The following is a 17,564-nucleotide window of genomic DNA, read 5'->3' as shown; positions in this document are numbered from 1 at the left end:
AATTGCAATTCAGTTACATCTATTATATGAAAATTTTGTTAGAACTAAATAAAATCCAGCTATGTGTTGCAATGCAAATAATTTAGTCAAAAAGAGATTTCAAGGTAAAAAGAGCAGAGAGGGTACTTTGAACGAGTTTAAAAAACATCGTTCTTTTGCTAGTCTTACATTATGAAATACTTGCGTTAATGTATTATTTGATGGCATTTCCTCTCTGCAAAACATTCATTTTGCCCTGACTTGTTATGTGCAGCATATTTTTAAAAACTGGGTATGATGTTTGTATACAGATAAATCAAGTATCCTGTATGATAGTTATTCGGATACAAGTTGGCTTTTGCCATTATGTTTACCTAACATATAATATAAAAAAGTTATTAATTAAATGGTTTTCCACATGTTTGGTTTCTTTTCTTATTTTCTGCATAATACATGAATTGAATACAAATTGCTTGTGTTTACATGGCCTCGTGTGCCCTTTCTCCAAGGTCAATTTCTCGCGATGAGTTTGTGTGGGCATAAACTTGTCAGCATCGTAAAGGTTTTTAAATTACTTTGTGATTATATAGTGCTTTTTGAACTGGGACCTTAAGTTTTTCCATTCTTAACATTAAATGGCGCTATTTGATGCTATGCATGGATTTCTATAGATGCCTTTTTTGTGATGCCGTACAATGCCCATCATGTTTATCTATGCGATTGGATTATATAATGGCAATTGTTGACTAAATTGTATTCCATGCAAATGATGATATATTTAATCAGCATGCGTTATGTTTGTTGCTTGTTTTGAACTTATTTACAGAATTGTTTCTAACTGTTGCCATATCATTTTTCAGTGTGTGCGTGTCTGTTAAACAACAGTTAAAACAACACTATGTTTAATCGATTTTCTTTAATTAAATTCAACCGTTTTATGAATTTCAGCATATCTTAACACTTTTTATTATATTTCCATTATGAATTATTAAAACAATGAGGTAAGCTTATATGTCTACCATAAATATTGCGTCATGTTGTATGCTTTCAAAGAGGAATACTGGGTATGCTTACAACATGTGCTACACTTATTAAGATAATACAATATTTATGTTATCCCCTTATATGAAATTTGTTCAGTTATTTAGTAATAACATGTGTCCTTCTAAATGTCTGTTTAAACTATGTGTTGCATGTTTAATTGTTAGTTTACTTTCATTTGAATGTGCTATCATAAGGCTTGTGCAGCATAAAGCTGTAATTGCCTTCTATCACACTGAGAATAGCCTTGTTGATGATGTAAAGTATTTAATTAATGACATTTAACAAGGTAATAAATGTATATTCATGTAAATTTCACGTGTTGCTCCGTGTTTTGTTCAAACACACATCATCCTATTTGCATTTTTATGTTATTTTTGAGTGTTATAAATGTATTTTGCTAATAGAGAAAAGGACACCATTGTGGAGATGATAGTGAACGAAATAATAAGACACAAACGAACTTTTCTTCGCAAAACACATACATAAGGTAGCAATCATTTATTAGTTTAATATTGTATATGCAAATGTCATATATATGCGCTTCATATGACTCCTATATAGGTCACATATGCGCATATAAGCATTTAGTTATGCGCTTTCAAATTGCAAGATTCCCGCAACATTACGAGTATTGCATTATATAGTTTGGTCAGAGTTATTTAAATGACAGTTATCTAGTTTTTCTATTTACAACTAACCGGATATATTTGGTATTAATAAGGCGTGATTCTTGAAATTCTTTAAACGTTTGATAATTCAAAAGCAAGATACTTGGTATTAGCTGCGGGTTCAAATTTATTTTACTTAATAAAACCGTATTCTCAATTCACCAGGTTGAAAGAATGCTGATCCTCACAAAATAATACGCACTTTAAAATTGAAATAAGTTACGTTAAATATTTCATTATTTAAACTCAAATTACATGCATATAACACACGCTTAAAAACAATAACTAAAACATTAATTGAATAACCATTTAAATGAGAGAAGGCGAATTTGAAACCAAACGTGCAAACAAATATGTTATTTTCAACAATAAGTATTTATGTATACGGGTTTACTTTATAATGACGTTAATAAATGTAAGAATATGACATTGTCTTCGCGAGGGAGAAGAAATAAAAAACGTCTAGAAATGATGTTAATTATTTAATACTTGAACAAGCGTATATTATATTCGCAATCATGCAATTAAAAATAAATCATAATATAAACATCTTCAAGATTCAATTAATAACAAACGTGTTTCTTTCAAATACTGGCGTAATAGAACAAATGCAACAAAAATGCGAATTACAGTAAAACGTATTAATTGTTTCTAAAACTAAGTCTATTTTTTTCTATGTACACATCATTTGGATATTATGCATGAAGCAGTACACCAGAAAATGTATTTTCACCCCAACCGTCAGAATGAAAAAAGTAACTATTGTAACCGGGTGTAGATTTCGCCCAGACCATGTCACCCATGGTCATCACGACATAGGCCTGCAGTGACGAGCATTGTTGTGCAGAAGCCCCGAAGTAAGTTGAGGTCTGTAGAGACTTGCCGTTGTGTACAATCTCCGTTGAAACCCATTGCGAACTTTGAGTACAATAGTGAACGGCAAAGTGTTATAGACCGGCAACAGAGGCGGTGAACTTACCTGTTCCTTTGTCATAGCCATGACCTTCGTTGACCTCCACTCGTGTAAACACTACATCTTGGCCATTGTTGACAGTTATAGAGGAGGCGAGCTTGGCACGGAACTGTATTGTTGGGATCTGCAGCTCTCCTGAAATAACAACGCTTTCATGGTACTTTTTTGTTGAATTCCTTTGGTATCAGTTCAAATACGCTTTAATTTTAATGTACTTAGCTTTAATTGTAGGTGCTTATTATTTAGATGTGTGTTTATGTTTTAATTCATGCATACTTTTAGTGTTACGAAACAGTATTGGTACTTTATACAGTTAGGGAAAATGTATTCATTGTGTTAAATTATTGATTAAATTAAAATCATAAACATGGTTCATGTTTATTACAAAATTTTATCATGAATATCATATATAGCAAATGTCTGATACAAAGTTGCAATATGTAGGAAATATTGCTGAACAAAATGTGAACTGTGAAAGAGTACGGATAATACTCCTATAATAAATACCATATCACCAATACAGCAACAAACGATTGAGAATACTTTTTTAGTTGAAAGTACATTGTCCAACAAAATAGTGCCATTATGTAACTTTAAACTACCTAATGATGTGTAAAACGTTACACGCATGCATTTCCATGTTACCTTTAATAAGGTTAACTCTGCTTTCCATTTCTTTGATCGCTCGTACCGATTCAGTCAGCATATGAGTTAGAGATTCAGACACGTTTGTCAGCGCCGTTTTAATGGCATCGCTCAATGCTGCTTCCATTACAATCTGTTTACGTTCCATTGCTGCATTAGCAATGTTGACTTTATCGTTTTCATCTTGAAGCTTCCTCAATGCATCCACAACCTTTGTATTAGTTTCTTTGATGTCTTTAAGCGTGTGTTCCAGGGCCAGCTCATTGCGGATAACTCGCTCTAATAACATTTCCTCATAATTATATCGCGAGCACACGGGACATGCGGGCTCCGCTGCCAATGATGTCACCGCGAGATTCAGTACATACAGAACAACTTTCAGTTCTTTCTTCATTTTAGCTCCGGCAGATTTCAGATTGACAATTATTGTTTCTTTTAACACGATTGCGTCGACACAGTGAGCAACAACCTTCTAGTGCAAACGAATGGTGGCTGAGATTTATACGTCGAAGGAACCACACGGCCACTGGAATACCATTATTTCATTACGGTAACCCTGTAGTTCAAATAAACGTTGCATCGCTTTTAGTAAAAATAGTAACGAGTGAAAGGCAATGTCGAGGTCATTTAACATTCTGCAGTCATATTCACATGTATAATGGACATATTTTCGAATCGTATTCAAATGACTCAAGTGTAAAAATATAGTTATACTGAACTTGCGATGTATTATATTTTGAAATAATGAAAAGCTCGAGAAATCACCATATGACAAAAATGTAGATATCATTAGATCTCCTCTTCTTTAATGCAAGGGACCAGCCATCTTTACATCATACAAGGTCGTTAAACTAAACACAATAATCGTTTAGTGTGGTCACCATCTTGAAACGGTCAAGGTAAATCATTCTTAGCACAGCAATAATATACATTCATATACACGTCTAACAGTTCATGTCTTATTCGCGGTATCATTAAATTTGATATTACCGCTCGGCTTAACATAAACTGATTAGTATCGTGCGTATAAATTAAAATTGACATAATATGTAAAACACAATATTTATATATTTTAGTGTAACCTATTAACATCTTAAAGTCGAAACTCAATTTATTGTTAAGGTCACTATTTACTGTAATTGTACAATTCACACGTATTGTTTTGTAGACTGAATTCTTGTTCTTGCGCATAGAAACGCATAGGTCCAATTTGCTTGTCCTAATCCAGGATCGGGTTATCATCACGGTAAACTGAATTTTCAGGTGTGTTTGATTTGAAAATTCAGATAAGCATAATCGTGTTTGTCAGAAAATACGTTTTAAATAACGTTTGTTTGGGCGTTTACCATTTAACACGTATTTTTGGAACTCAAATGTGATCAATATGAAGCCATCACAGACGAGCAGTGTCTGATCAACACTGCTGCCACGCCATCAAGACGGTGTTCCGAGATAAGGAGCGAAACACCTGATGACTGATGGGAACTCGGCTGAAGACGTCTGTGTTATGTAGTAACCACTGTATCACTCAACATGTAATCAGCAGTTTGTCTGACTCAAGATATTAAGCAGCTGAACGTTTATTTCTCTGTAGTTCTCTCGTAAATCTAACCACATGTTCTCGACATTCCAATTTTATACAAGAAATTTATCAAATAAGTGTTCATTTCTCCCTAGTTTTATACTATAAAATTATATAACATTTTTCAAGCAGTTTGTATCTTCGTAAATGCTGTGTTTGGATGAAATTGAGTATAAATATACATTAAGTCTAAACGGCATAAGAATTATACGATAATGGAAAACATAATAGCCTTGTAATCTGGATGTAAAGCACCAACAACTCCCAAACGGAAATAAAAAATATTCGAGTGAACACAAAAATCTGAATAAATTCAAAAGACTCTAAATCAGTTTCGCATCGTAAAGATGTGATTTATCGTCAAAGACCTTCATATCCAATAAAAAGGAAACTTGTCAGATTGTGCAGATCATTTTAGTGTTTTTTATTTTCTCTGAAATAAGAGTCACCTCCTTGCACAATTTTATAAAAGAAATTTAGCAGATAAGTGTTCATATCTCCCTAGTTTTATACTATAAAATTATATAACAGTTTTCAAGCAGTTTGTATCTTCGTAAATGCTGTGTTTGGATGAAATTGAGTATAAATATACATTAAGTCTAAACGGCATAATAATTATACGATAATGGAAAACATAATAGCCTTGTAATCTGGATGTAAAGCACCAAAAACTCCCAAACGGAAATAAAAAATATTCGAGTGAACACAAAAACCTGAATAAATTCAAAATACTCTAAATCAGTTTTGCATCGTAAAGATGTGATTTATCGTCAAAGACCTACATATCCAATAAAAAGGAAACTTGTCAGATTGTGCAGATCATTTTCGTGTTTTTTATTTTCTCTGAAATAAGAGTCACCTCCTTGCACTATCTGCAACATACCAATCAATACAAAATGTGATCCAATTTGTAAAATATGTATTATTGTATCCCCCATAGGAAGAAGTGGGGAAAATAGCTTTAAACCTTCCCATCTTTAGGTAGATAAGTTGGTCGATTTATAGAACTTTCATTTCCATTTTATATCTAGAGAATGATTTTACCTTCAACCATGCACATAGGTATAATGTTTATTTTGAAGGAAATAAAGATGCCTATTGCTTTTGATGTTTACAGGTCAAAGGTCAAGGACAGTTGGGCTAGTCTGTGTAAATTTGTTTTTCGCACAATACATTTAGAATGCTTTGACCTTAGATCATATAAATTATTATTGATAGCTTCTGAGAAAGGGAAGACTCCTATAGATTGTATGGTCACATGTTTTAATGGAATCGTATAACCATTTGAGAAATGTGTGATATTTTATTTAAGTCTTTAAGTTAAACTTTTAATATGTTTTTTTAACTTTTTACTAGCATTGTGTGCGTTATAATTGTATATATGAATAATACCTTTTTAATGTATTTCTTGTTTCTGTTGAAAAGCCATAATTATCACTGAAGGGAAAAATCCAACTTTACCTATATACTGAACACAAGTTGCATCTCTGCTATTCAGAATATTATCATATTGTCAATTACAAAAATATAGTGATCTATTTTAAGGAATCTGCTTGTGAACATACAACTTTACATATTAATGAAAGAGAATTTCAGCTGAAATATCTTTTGTTAATTTGTTATTTGAATGATAAAATGCTATGTCATTTCTATTGTGATTTATTCTGGTTGAAATGTCTGGCGTAAGATGACTTCTAGGTTAGATGTGTGGTTTTGCATGTGTAAAGTGGTTTCATTCTGAAAGTTTTGAATTGACACTTTGACATCCATCTATAAGTAGCAATGACAGATGTCCCGATCTCGAAGGGACAGTCCTGCTTTTGAGAAGTTTGTCCCGGCGTCCCGATGTGACACAATTTGTCCCGACATTGGTAAAAAACGACGTACATAAGATCACAACACAATTCGCTATTTTAGCTCTGTCTGGCTTTAATTTATCATTCACTGTAACATCAAAAATAAACCTGCCTATACATGTTAACTGAGTGTAACATACCCTTACAGCTTACATCTCAGTGTAAAATTGAAGTAAATCGATACCGATATTTATCACAGCTAATATTGGTGTATTCAAATTAAAAAATGACATGTTCGTGATCTAGTGAAATGGAACACAAAATGTCTTAAAAAATGCAATAAATGTTGAAATAAGCACTTAACTGTTGTGTTTTATTCTCTTCATATTTTACCAAAAAGACCTGGAGGATTGTATTTACTAGGTTCGTGAATTTCCTGTTTCTTGTTAAAAGACTTCAGACACTAAAACTTTAGCTCGCCTAAGCACAAACAGCCCATTGTGGTCTATTGTGGTAGGTGGCCATGAGACATCTGTTGTAATTTGTTGTGGGTATTGCTTCGGGTGGAGTCAATAAATGGCTTCAAACAACATCTCCTAATCTGCTTTGCAGATTTCAATGAAACTTTACAGGAATGGTTCCTATAGTCACAGACCTCAAAATTTGTCAAATCGTTCCAGTCTGCTGAATATGTAGGTCAACAGAACTTAACATATTTGTTTTAGTGGATTCTTTAAAAAAAACGTGCCGACTTAAAAAATATTTTCCTCTGAAACTGCAAGGCTAAGAGGTTTAATATTTGGTTCTTAATATGGATCTCTACAAAGATATTGAAATCATTCCCATGGGGTCGAAGCAGGTCATTCCCCAAAGGTCACAAGATTTTTAGCTCGACTGAGAAAACCCGAGGTATTGTCAAAGCCAGCTCGTCGTCCACCGTCCGGTGTCCGCCGTCCGGCGTCCGCCGTGCTAAATCCTTAACATTGGCTCTAAAATCAAAGTGCTTCCACCTACAACTTTGAAACTTCATATGTACATACACCTTGATGAGTTCTACACGCCATATCCATTTCTGGATCACTAGGTCAAAGGTCAAGGTCACTGTGACCTCTAAAAAAACAATTTTGATAGGCTTTCATTTATTTGAAATTGCACCCGTTATGCGGTGCTTTTGTTTTAAACTTATAGCAAATCACTTTTTTTCTCAAATTGCGAGAGTGAGGCTTTAAATATTTGGTAAATATTATAAAGTGGCTCTCTGCAAACATGGTTCTCATTTTGGCTCTGTGATCAAAACTGGCCAAACCCCGTTGGTAACCTATTTCATATATGTTTATATACTAAATAATTTAAAACACCTTCATTGTAGATCAAGGGTCAGGGATAATGTATTGGTGTGTTATATGGTATAGAGGCCAAATCAAAGTGTGTTCAAATCATGTCTCTAGCATCAAAGCTTTGCAAGTCTCCTTGGTCACCTGATTTGAAGAGCCTTTTTTAATAAAATATATAAAACATAACAAAATTATCTGAAGTTAAAAGGATTTGGGGTGTTATATTTAGTTTGTCTTTTAAATTATAAAAGACTTCCTTATAACAAAAAATGTAGCATAAAGTGAAAAGTATCGTCCCTGATGAGCCAGTGCAGACTTCACATATTAAAATGGGACGAAACTTTATTCATATGCATTAATCCCAGGTATCCCGGAATTCGGCACATTTTACTATACAACATGTATGACTGGAACACGGTACGTCAGTCAACCAGCGTGTGGTTGGCAGAGCTTGGGCTCATAACCCTGGCCTTGCTGCCGGACATTGTGCTCCGAGCCTACACAGATAAATTTGGTTTACTTTTTACAACTGAAAAACCTTAAATGTAAACATTTAGATGTGGGTTACCATTCACCAATGAAATAGAATTTTGGATATGAATTCTGAAAACCTGATTCAAGACGTTTGCTGTCCTATATTTATGAAAGGTGTGGGAATCAAAAAAATATGAAAAATGATATCATGGTCCGTATTAATAAAACTCCCGTGGTTAAAGCTAAGGAATAAACTTAAATTAATAAATTTCCTGCAATCTCTAGCTGTGTAATGTTAAGGCTTGACATTAAAATGTTTGAAATAATTAAATTGTGATTAAACCATGAATTGTGTATGATTTTGTCGCAAGAAAACATCTTGGTTCTAATAGCAGACTGTGCAGAGACGACACTTTACGCACATGCATAAACCCCGTTTCCATCGAGCACGCCTCATATGTTTTTATGTCTGTTGTTCAGAAATAAGCGTGGTCTCTGCTTGGTGACTCCGATGTGTTACAGGGATATCATGCTTTTAAAAGATCATTTAATGCTACTTTGTAATAAAGTTAAAGACTTTACGGTACGAACTGGGCATTGCGACTTTTGTGCCATTTCTTGTTTTGTTTGTATACATAAATATGTTCTTAGTGAACTTTTGATAAAAGTATAGTGTTTGTCCCTACATAGGAACTGGCTTCAGGGAAAACTGGGCTAAATGCATGTGCGTAAAGTCTCGTCTCAGAGTAGCCAGTGCACTTCGGGTTTTAGTAAATTTTTGTTTTAAGGAAGTCTCTTCTAATGAAAACTCCAGTAAAGACTCAAAGTGTCTTTCCTGTCTTACCCCATTTAAATGTTGTCATTACTTTGCCAATCATTTGCAAGTCATTTTTTTACCATAACAAAATTTGAATTACTGATTAAGATGCCATTGATACTGTCATGTACCAGGTCATTTTGTGTGTGACAGTTTAATCTGAAGATAGGTGGACAATGTAACAGTACCTTAACCTCTTTGACCTCATTTCCAAATATTATTTCCACAATAATTATTAGTTTTACCTGCACAGTTTCATTGGAAACATTCACATGATATGTTTTGTTTTATTGTCATATGGTCATAATTTTATTTTGCATTTTGGTGGTATGATGTTAGTGGAATGATTGAAAAGAAATTTGCTAGATTGGCATGCAGAAGGACAATGGCTGAATTGGCATGGCTATAACAATTTAAATGATATAAAAATCCTGTTATTTTACGTTATTTTAGGTTACAGATGTTTGGCACATTTTGATTTAATTTGCATGTTTTTAAAGTATCTTTAAAGTACAACAGTCAATAATACTGCAGTAGGACTGTCCGGTTATTGAAAAATCACGAATGGAGACGTATATGAGCCATGTCATGCGAAAATGGGTCTAATGAAACATGGGGCCAACATATCTTGGATCAGTCTGTGAATCTGCCTAATCTGTTCAGGAGCTAACTTGTCTGCTTACAAGACCACGAAACACTTTCGTGACTTTATAGTGGACAGTTAAGCTACAGACCAGAATGAATGAATGGGCATACTGGTCAAAAGGTATGGGCAGCGTATGGCATAAGACCTATTTTTGCACAATAATGTTCATACACTGTGATATATTTTAATACTGCTTAGGATTGTGCAATATGCAACATTTAGACCACCAAAAATAAAATAAAAATTCCCAGTATATGTTTATGGGTAAGTTCCATCAATTGAGTGGAAAAATGAACATGTTCTCACAATCCTTTTCAGCAATAAGACTTTAAGCATTACAAATTCTGTTGAATGACCTTACATTGCCAATCCATTTGTTGATTAGCCAGTTACATTTTAAAAATGGTGACGAAGCAATAGTCAATTAGAGCAACGTCGGCTATTATCGACCGTCGGTAGTTATCCACTGGGGGCTGACGAGGTCAAAGCGTAGTCCGTTTCGCTACGACGTCGGGTATATGTTTTACTACGAAAACATTGTGAAAATGCACTACTTAATCAGGCGAGTTTCATCTTTTCTGGTGTTTATGGATTAGAGAACGGAACATCCAGTAATGGTAGGTACTTATTTCAATAACAAACTAATAACAAATGCGCATAGTTGCAACCTTTAAGTTTATTTTGAGATAAAATCGAAATATTTTGATTTGAAGCAATGCATAAGGTGGTTATTCTGTTAAAATAGCCAATTACTGTAACTTAAATTAAATAAAACTACATGTTACTTTGATTCAGTGTACATTACACATTTCAAAGTACAAAACAGGTTACGAACATGTATTTTAATTATTCAAATGCTTTGTTTCGAACGAAATTACAAGCCGCTTTATGTATAGGTTTCGCACAGAGTATGTATAGGTTGCGCAACACAGAACAAATATAATGTATAGGTTGCTCAACGAAGTTACTGTATCCATTTCAGGACATATCACATGCAGTTTGCAGTTACTGCAGACTGCCATTTCCCAGTGCAAAAGATGCCGTGCTTCACTGTGCGCATGAACATCCAAACGAAAAGGTTGAACCCGGTGAAAGCCGGCAGAGTCCCGGCAGAGCCCCGGTATACCGTCACTACGCCGGCACTCACCGGGGCTATACCGGTTCAAACCCCGGCAGAGCTGAGGCAACGCCCCGGTTTAACCGGGGACAACCGGGGCTCCACCAGGAAAGTATTCAAATGTTTAATTCCTCCGGGATGAACCAGGAGTTACCGGGAAGGACCGGAAATGACCGGCTTGGCACTGGAAACAACCGGGACTGCACCGGGAACAACCGGGACGGCACCGTCAGAGCACCGGTTTACTAATGTAACGTAGCTATAAAGGGACTCTGCCGGCATTCACCGGGGCTCCACCGGGGCGTTGTCGTAGCTCTGCAGGGGTGTGTTTGGGCCCCGGTGGAGCTAAGGTGCCGTACCGGTTGTTCCCGGTGCAGTCCCGGTTGTTCCCGGTGCCACGCCGGTCGTTGCCGGTCCTACCCGATGACTTCCGGTTCATCCCGGAGGTATTAAACATTTTAATACTTTCCCGGTGGAGCCCCGGTTGTCCACGGTCGTCCACGGTTCATCCCGGTGGAGCACCGGTTCATCCCGGTAGGGCCCCGGTTCATCCCGGTAGATGCCTGATCACGCACTGGGGCTCCGCCGGTATCATAGTGAGACTGGGCCTTAACCGCATTGTAACACGAAGTAAACAATAACCTGTGACAGAAACCCACTGCCACACCTTAACAACAATACATTGATTAGGCAATTGTGGATTTGTGCCATTGGGGTCCTACGTTCCACACCTTACGGCTGTTACAGGCGTGGATTTTACAGGTAAAACTATGTAAACGAACATGAAATTCATCTCAAAATTAGTTGACGATAACCGATTTTCAAGAAAATCGCTTTGATATATACAATGCAAAAATCAAAATCCGTATGAGATCAATAATGATCGAAGTTGGGACATGGGATTTACTTTGACATAAGCAAAGTTTCGAGATAAGCGAGTTGGGGATAACGAGAATCGAATGTTATTTGATAAAAAGTACCGTATGCTGAAAACCTATCGTCGGTTTCTATCAAAATGAACGTATATGGGATTGTCACAAGTTGAAGATGCGTCATTATTATTGAGACCGACGACATTAGGTTCTCGACTCTCAACTGTCATCTGTTATATGGATTTTCGATTTTAATCGTTTCCTTTGGCCTAGTCGTGAATTTAATTATATAATAATAATGTGCATTTCCATGTCGACTGTGCGTCTCGGGTCATGTTGTGCCGTTGTTACTACCTCTTCCTCAAAGGAAACATCCAGCCACTTTATGACTCTGTATTAAAAAAACTGTTCTTTATTTTGCCTTTGAGAGATAACCAATACGTCTTCTTTGAGAAACGCATACACGCTAAAGCGTTGTCGTAGCGAGGCATATACGTATACTGTCAGAGACATGATCATGCCTATTAATAATATTTAGCCTTTATTTCTGATAACTGGGTCACCCTACACATTTCTAAACACACCAGTGGCTTAACGATACATAGATCAATATGGAAATTGTAAAATTAAACACAGTTGTAAACCTTAATTGCATTTTTTAAGTTAAACTTGACTTCGGTTTGATAAATCAGCGGTATATTTCAGGTTTAACCGCATAAACCAGACACATCTTGGATTATAATTTGATGTAACAGACCTATGAAATGTCATTGTGCTTAAATCCAGAGTTTTGTTATTAGAAAAGCATAATCTTACCCGTTTTAAACACAATTTTCGACTTATCCGTTCTCTATGTCATGTGTATTTAAACAATGTTTTCGTAGTAAAACATATACCCGACGTCGTAGCGAAACGGACTACGCTTTGACCTCGTCAGCCCCCAGTGTTATCGTCAATTCCTGATTAAGGCCTTTTATTCCACGAACGATGGTAAATGACGTAATAAATACTTAATACATGAACACGTCACTTTTCGATCTTTTCGATTTGAACGAGCTCAACTGTTTACGCAAACAAAACAAGTAAGTACAATTTTACTATACTAAAATTTCATGACGTTAACACATACGATAAGGAGGATGCAGTTTCTGAACCAGTGTCATGTGTCCTTGGCTGAACTCGATTGAATACCTTTCTACTTAAATACAAGTTTAATACACGGAACAACGTTCGCATAGCAAAATCATGCGTGATTTGACATTGAAACTCCAGATATCAGATGTGTCGATAAATGCCGACGCAAATTTATGCGATAGGCAATTATCGACAGGTTTTTATTTTAATAAAAAATGAAATAACTAAAGGTCTAAACACTATTTGAAACATGTTGATATATCGCGTTCAGCTATAGATCTTGCACCTTTCGATACTGCGATATGCGATTCATAAAAGAAAGGCCTTCTAGTACGTCTTTGCAGCAGTCGAAATTCTAAAAACATTGTGGCAAAGGGAGAGTCCTCATATTTTCCCTATGTTTTCAACTTTAATTAGGTTACTATACGCTAATTCTTTAATAATTAGGTTCTTTTATGCTTTCATATTCGTTTGCTGAAAAAATAGATCTATTAACACAGAAGAAGGGTAAATTCTTTTTTTTGTCTTTTGCTTCCGTCTAAATTGTAAAAAATGTAATGATGTTAGGTTTGCATAACATTGTAATATGACCTGCATTATCTGTTTTGTTGCTGGTAAATATATGTCAAAACAAGTTAGAGTCCAGAAAATGCGCCTGGCTATTGAGGCCGTTCGAAATAAGGCAATGTCTAAACGCAAAGCTGCCATGATGTTCGGTGTGCCGAGGTCAACGCTCTTAGATAAGCTGAGTGGGCGTGGCCTGGAGGCAAGGACTCGTCCTGGTCCAGCGACGGTCGTATCGTCAAAAAATGCATTGTTATAATTGTTTTGTTTACGTTGTTTTATGTTTAAATTGCTCACGATAAAATGGAATTAAATAATGACAAGTTAGAAGAGTTTTTGAATTGCTTACTTGAAAAGGTGCACGATGTCGGTAATAGCCGAATCATGTCGATAACGCCCTCCGCACAGTCAACTTATGATGACCTCCCTTTTTTTACTTATACAAATTGGCGCCGATACTTTATACCAACCAATGGCAAGAGCGTCCGTTAAATATTCTCTATATAACTTTCGTTTCTTTTTGCTGCGGCTGTCATCGAAATGGGTAAGTCTAATGTATTAAACTGTCGATAATAGCCGACGTTGCTCTACATAACAAATGTGTTGAATATACAATGTCATAATCCTGCCAAATATTTTGCATAATTTAATTTATGTTTATTACCAATATGTTTATTCAAATATTATTTGTGGACACTTTATTTGATGATTTTGTTTGGTTTATTAATCCATTCATGCCTAGTAAACTCTCCCATCCTTCTAAATTGGATCAATTTATTTCCAAAATAAGGGATGTCTACCATATTTATTTCTATATTTAGAATATTTCATATAAAATTCCTTTAAGCAAACAGCGCAGACCCAGATGAGACGCCGCATTATGCGGCGTCTCATCTGGGTCTACGCTGTTTGCAATGTCCTTTTTTCAGGACGCTAGGCATAAATGGGTTAAGTTATTAAAAACAATTATTCATTATTTGAAACAATACAAAATAAAAGTGGAATTACTGTTCTACTGTAGAACTACATTGTTATTATGCTCGCTTAATTTTCTGTTTAACTCCTTTACAATTAAAATAAACATTGAAAAAAGCATTTAAAGGATTGTTTTCGGCATATTATTTTTATGTTCCCCACTATAGTAGTGGGGGACATATTGTTTTTGCCCTGTCTGTTGGTCTGTTGGTCTGTCTGTTTGCGCCAACTTTAACATTTTGCAATAACTTTTGCTATATTGAAGATAGCAACTTCATATTTGGCATGCATGTGCATTTGATGAAGCTGCACATTTTGAGTGGTGAAAGGTCAAGGTCATCCTTCAAGGTCAGAGGTCAAATATATGTGGCCAAAATCGCTCATTTTATGAATACTTTTGCAATATTGAAGATAGCAACTTGATATTTGGCATGCATGTGTATCTCATGGAGCTGCACATTTTGAGTGGTGAAAGGTCATGGTCAAGGTCATCCTTCAAGGTCAGAAGTCAAATATATGATGCCCAAATCGCTTATTTTATAGATACTTTTGCAATATTGAAGATAGCAACTTGATATTTGGCTTGCATGTGCATCTCATGGAGCTGCACATTTCGAGTGGTGAAAGGTCAAGGTCAAGGTCATCTTTCAAGGTCAGAGGTCAAATATATGTGGCCCAAATCGCTTATTTATGAATACTTTTGCAATATTGAAGATAGCAACTTGATATTTGGCATGCATGTGTATCTCATGGAGCTGCACATTTTGAGTGGTGAAATGTCAAGGTCAAGGTCATCCTTCACAAGGTCAAGGTCATCCTTCAAAGTCAAATGTCATATAGGGGGACATTGTGTTTCACAAACACATCTTGTTTGTATATTTACTTGCGACCATAAAAAAACTATATTTGTTTAAATTTCTCTGATGACTCATGAAATGCAATTGATAAACTACCAAACAAAATTCAAATGGTATGCATAATGACTTTAAAGTTGGATGTGCCTTGTCGTAGATGGACAACATTTACCTGATATCAACAACATTGACCTTATACTGACATTATTGACCTGATTACCGGTACAACAAAATTTACCTGATACCTACAAAATTGACTTGATACTGACAACATAGAAATGAGACTAACAACTTTGACCTGTTATCAACAACATTGAGCTGAGACTTACAACATTGACCTTATAACAACAAAATTGATTGGATAGTGACAACATTGAACTTATAATAACAAAATTGAGCGGATACTGACAACATTGACCTGATAACAACAAAATTGAGTGGATACTGACAACATTGACCTGATAACAAAATTGAGCAGATACTGACAACATTGACCCGATAACAACAAAATTGAACGGATACTGACAACATTGACATGATACCTAGGAATTCTGTATATATAAGAATTAACCTTCAAAAATTTATTAAATTTCTGTTAAATCTATGTCAAAACTGTTTATTTAAAGCGTGTTTAACCACGCAAAGCCAACAGTTTCATGCACAACCGCAATAACATTCACTATGCATGTGGTACCTGGTATCAAGACGTCACAACAAAAAGGAAAATACTGGATTGAAATAGGCACAACAATTTTGCGGCATGTATATTACTATTACAATATAAGGACGGTTGCATTCCCACTGAATATGCGTATTTCACCTGACGGAATGTGAGCGCACAGCTCTTATGTTAGTTAGAATATATAATAATGAATTTCATGCAACAATTTGTGCTAATTGGGAGCAAGTGAAAGTAAATTTTGTGAAAATAAATTAAACAAATGTGTGTACATAAGTTTAGTCATCTGCTTCTCTTTGCAATGTATTTGGTATTTAATGAAGAGGTCTAGCAAAATGTATGGAATATGGATACATTTGGATTGTTTTAGTTGAAGTAAGGTTTGGAAATGCAATTATGCTTGTTTTTTCCTCATTTTGTTTGTGTTTGTATTTGTTTTCAAGCATAGTTATCTTAGTAAAACAAAAAACTTGGAGTGAATGTGTGGGACATCACCAAGAGAGCCTTGTCTTAATGGAACAAAATTATTGATACTAGGAGACGCTGGATATGAAGGAATCGTAGGATACACACCGGGAATCTATTCTATAGTCTTACTTAATTTTGTTCAACCACGTTCTATGATTGAATGACACAATAACAATATTTTCACATGAATATTATTAGTCCCCTACTGGTGAAACCAGAGAGGGACTTATGGTTTGCGCTCTATGTGTCTGTCAGTTTGTTACACTTTTCTGGATCCTGCAATCACTTTAAAAGTTCTTCATATTTTTTCATGAAACTTGAAACATGGACAGATGACAATATGGAGATTATGCACGTCATTTCATTTTGTTCCTATGTCAAGAATTCTGGTTGCCATGGCAACAAATAGACAAGAAATATTACTGAAAATGGTGGATCCCGTGATAACTTTAAAAGTTCTTCACATTTTTTCATGAAACTTGAAACATGGACAGATGGCAATATGGAGAGGTAGGGGACCTTTATTGCTTGGCAATAGTCTTGTTTGATCTAACCAATTTTTGTTCAGGTTTTATGCTGTTTGCTGCTCATCAGTATCTTAGGGTTGGAAATGAAGCCTTTAAAATTTGAATCTTGTAAAAAAGGTCTTTAATTAAATTAAACTTTCTAAGGGACTTCAAATGCATCAAAATACCTATCCTAGTCGAAAAGGGTTAAACATGGTCATACTCACGCCTTAATTTCTGTGTCAGGTTATACTAGTGGTAACCTATAACTGCAAGAGAAATGTATCTGATATAAATTAAGAATATAATAAATATTATGTGCAATAAATTGTGAACTGTTGTGTGTTGAAATGCCTAGCCAAGAATTTTGCATGTTGGATGGAAGATAAAATGATGTCTTGTGTAATAGATTGTGTATTGGTAAATGTTGAAATACA

General features: G+C 35.2%; 2 protein-coding genes across 32 annotated transcripts in view; one reads left to right on the top strand and one right to left on the bottom strand.

The window, feature by feature from the left end:
• The window catches only part of LOC127836161 (phospholipid-transporting ATPase IF-like), a 254,660-nt gene that overhangs the window by 136,639 nt on the left and 100,457 nt on the right, over window positions 1–17,564 (top strand). The gene's annotated exons all lie outside the window — the stretch shown is intronic.
• On the bottom strand, window positions 2,159–3,898 carry LOC127836169 (uncharacterized). The gene is made up of 2 exons (XM_052362649.1): window positions 3,310–3,898; window positions 2,159–2,799 (listed from the first exon to the last, which is right to left on the bottom strand). Exons 1-2 carry the CDS (start codon window positions 3,701–3,703, stop codon window positions 2,639–2,641), a joined length of 555 nt encoding a protein of 184 aa, XP_052218609.1. The 5' UTR covers window positions 3,704–3,898; the 3' UTR covers window positions 2,159–2,638.

Source organism: Dreissena polymorpha, chromosome 6 (genome assembly GCF_020536995.1).
Source record: "Dreissena polymorpha isolate Duluth1 chromosome 6, UMN_Dpol_1.0, whole genome shotgun sequence".
NCBI lineage: Eukaryota > Metazoa > Mollusca > Bivalvia > Myida > Dreissenidae > Dreissena > Dreissena polymorpha.
This window is presented reverse-complemented; position numbering and strand designations above follow the sequence as displayed.

Coding starts and splice junctions, on each gene's coding strand:
- LOC127836169 (XM_052362649.1), bottom strand. CDS start 3,703: ATGAAGAAAGAACTGAAAGTTGTTCTGTATGTACTGAATCTCGCGGTG. Junction 2,800..3,309: donor CAGAGTTAACCTTATTAAAG/GTAACATGGAAA, acceptor TTGTTATTTCAG/GAGAGCTGCAGATCCCAACA.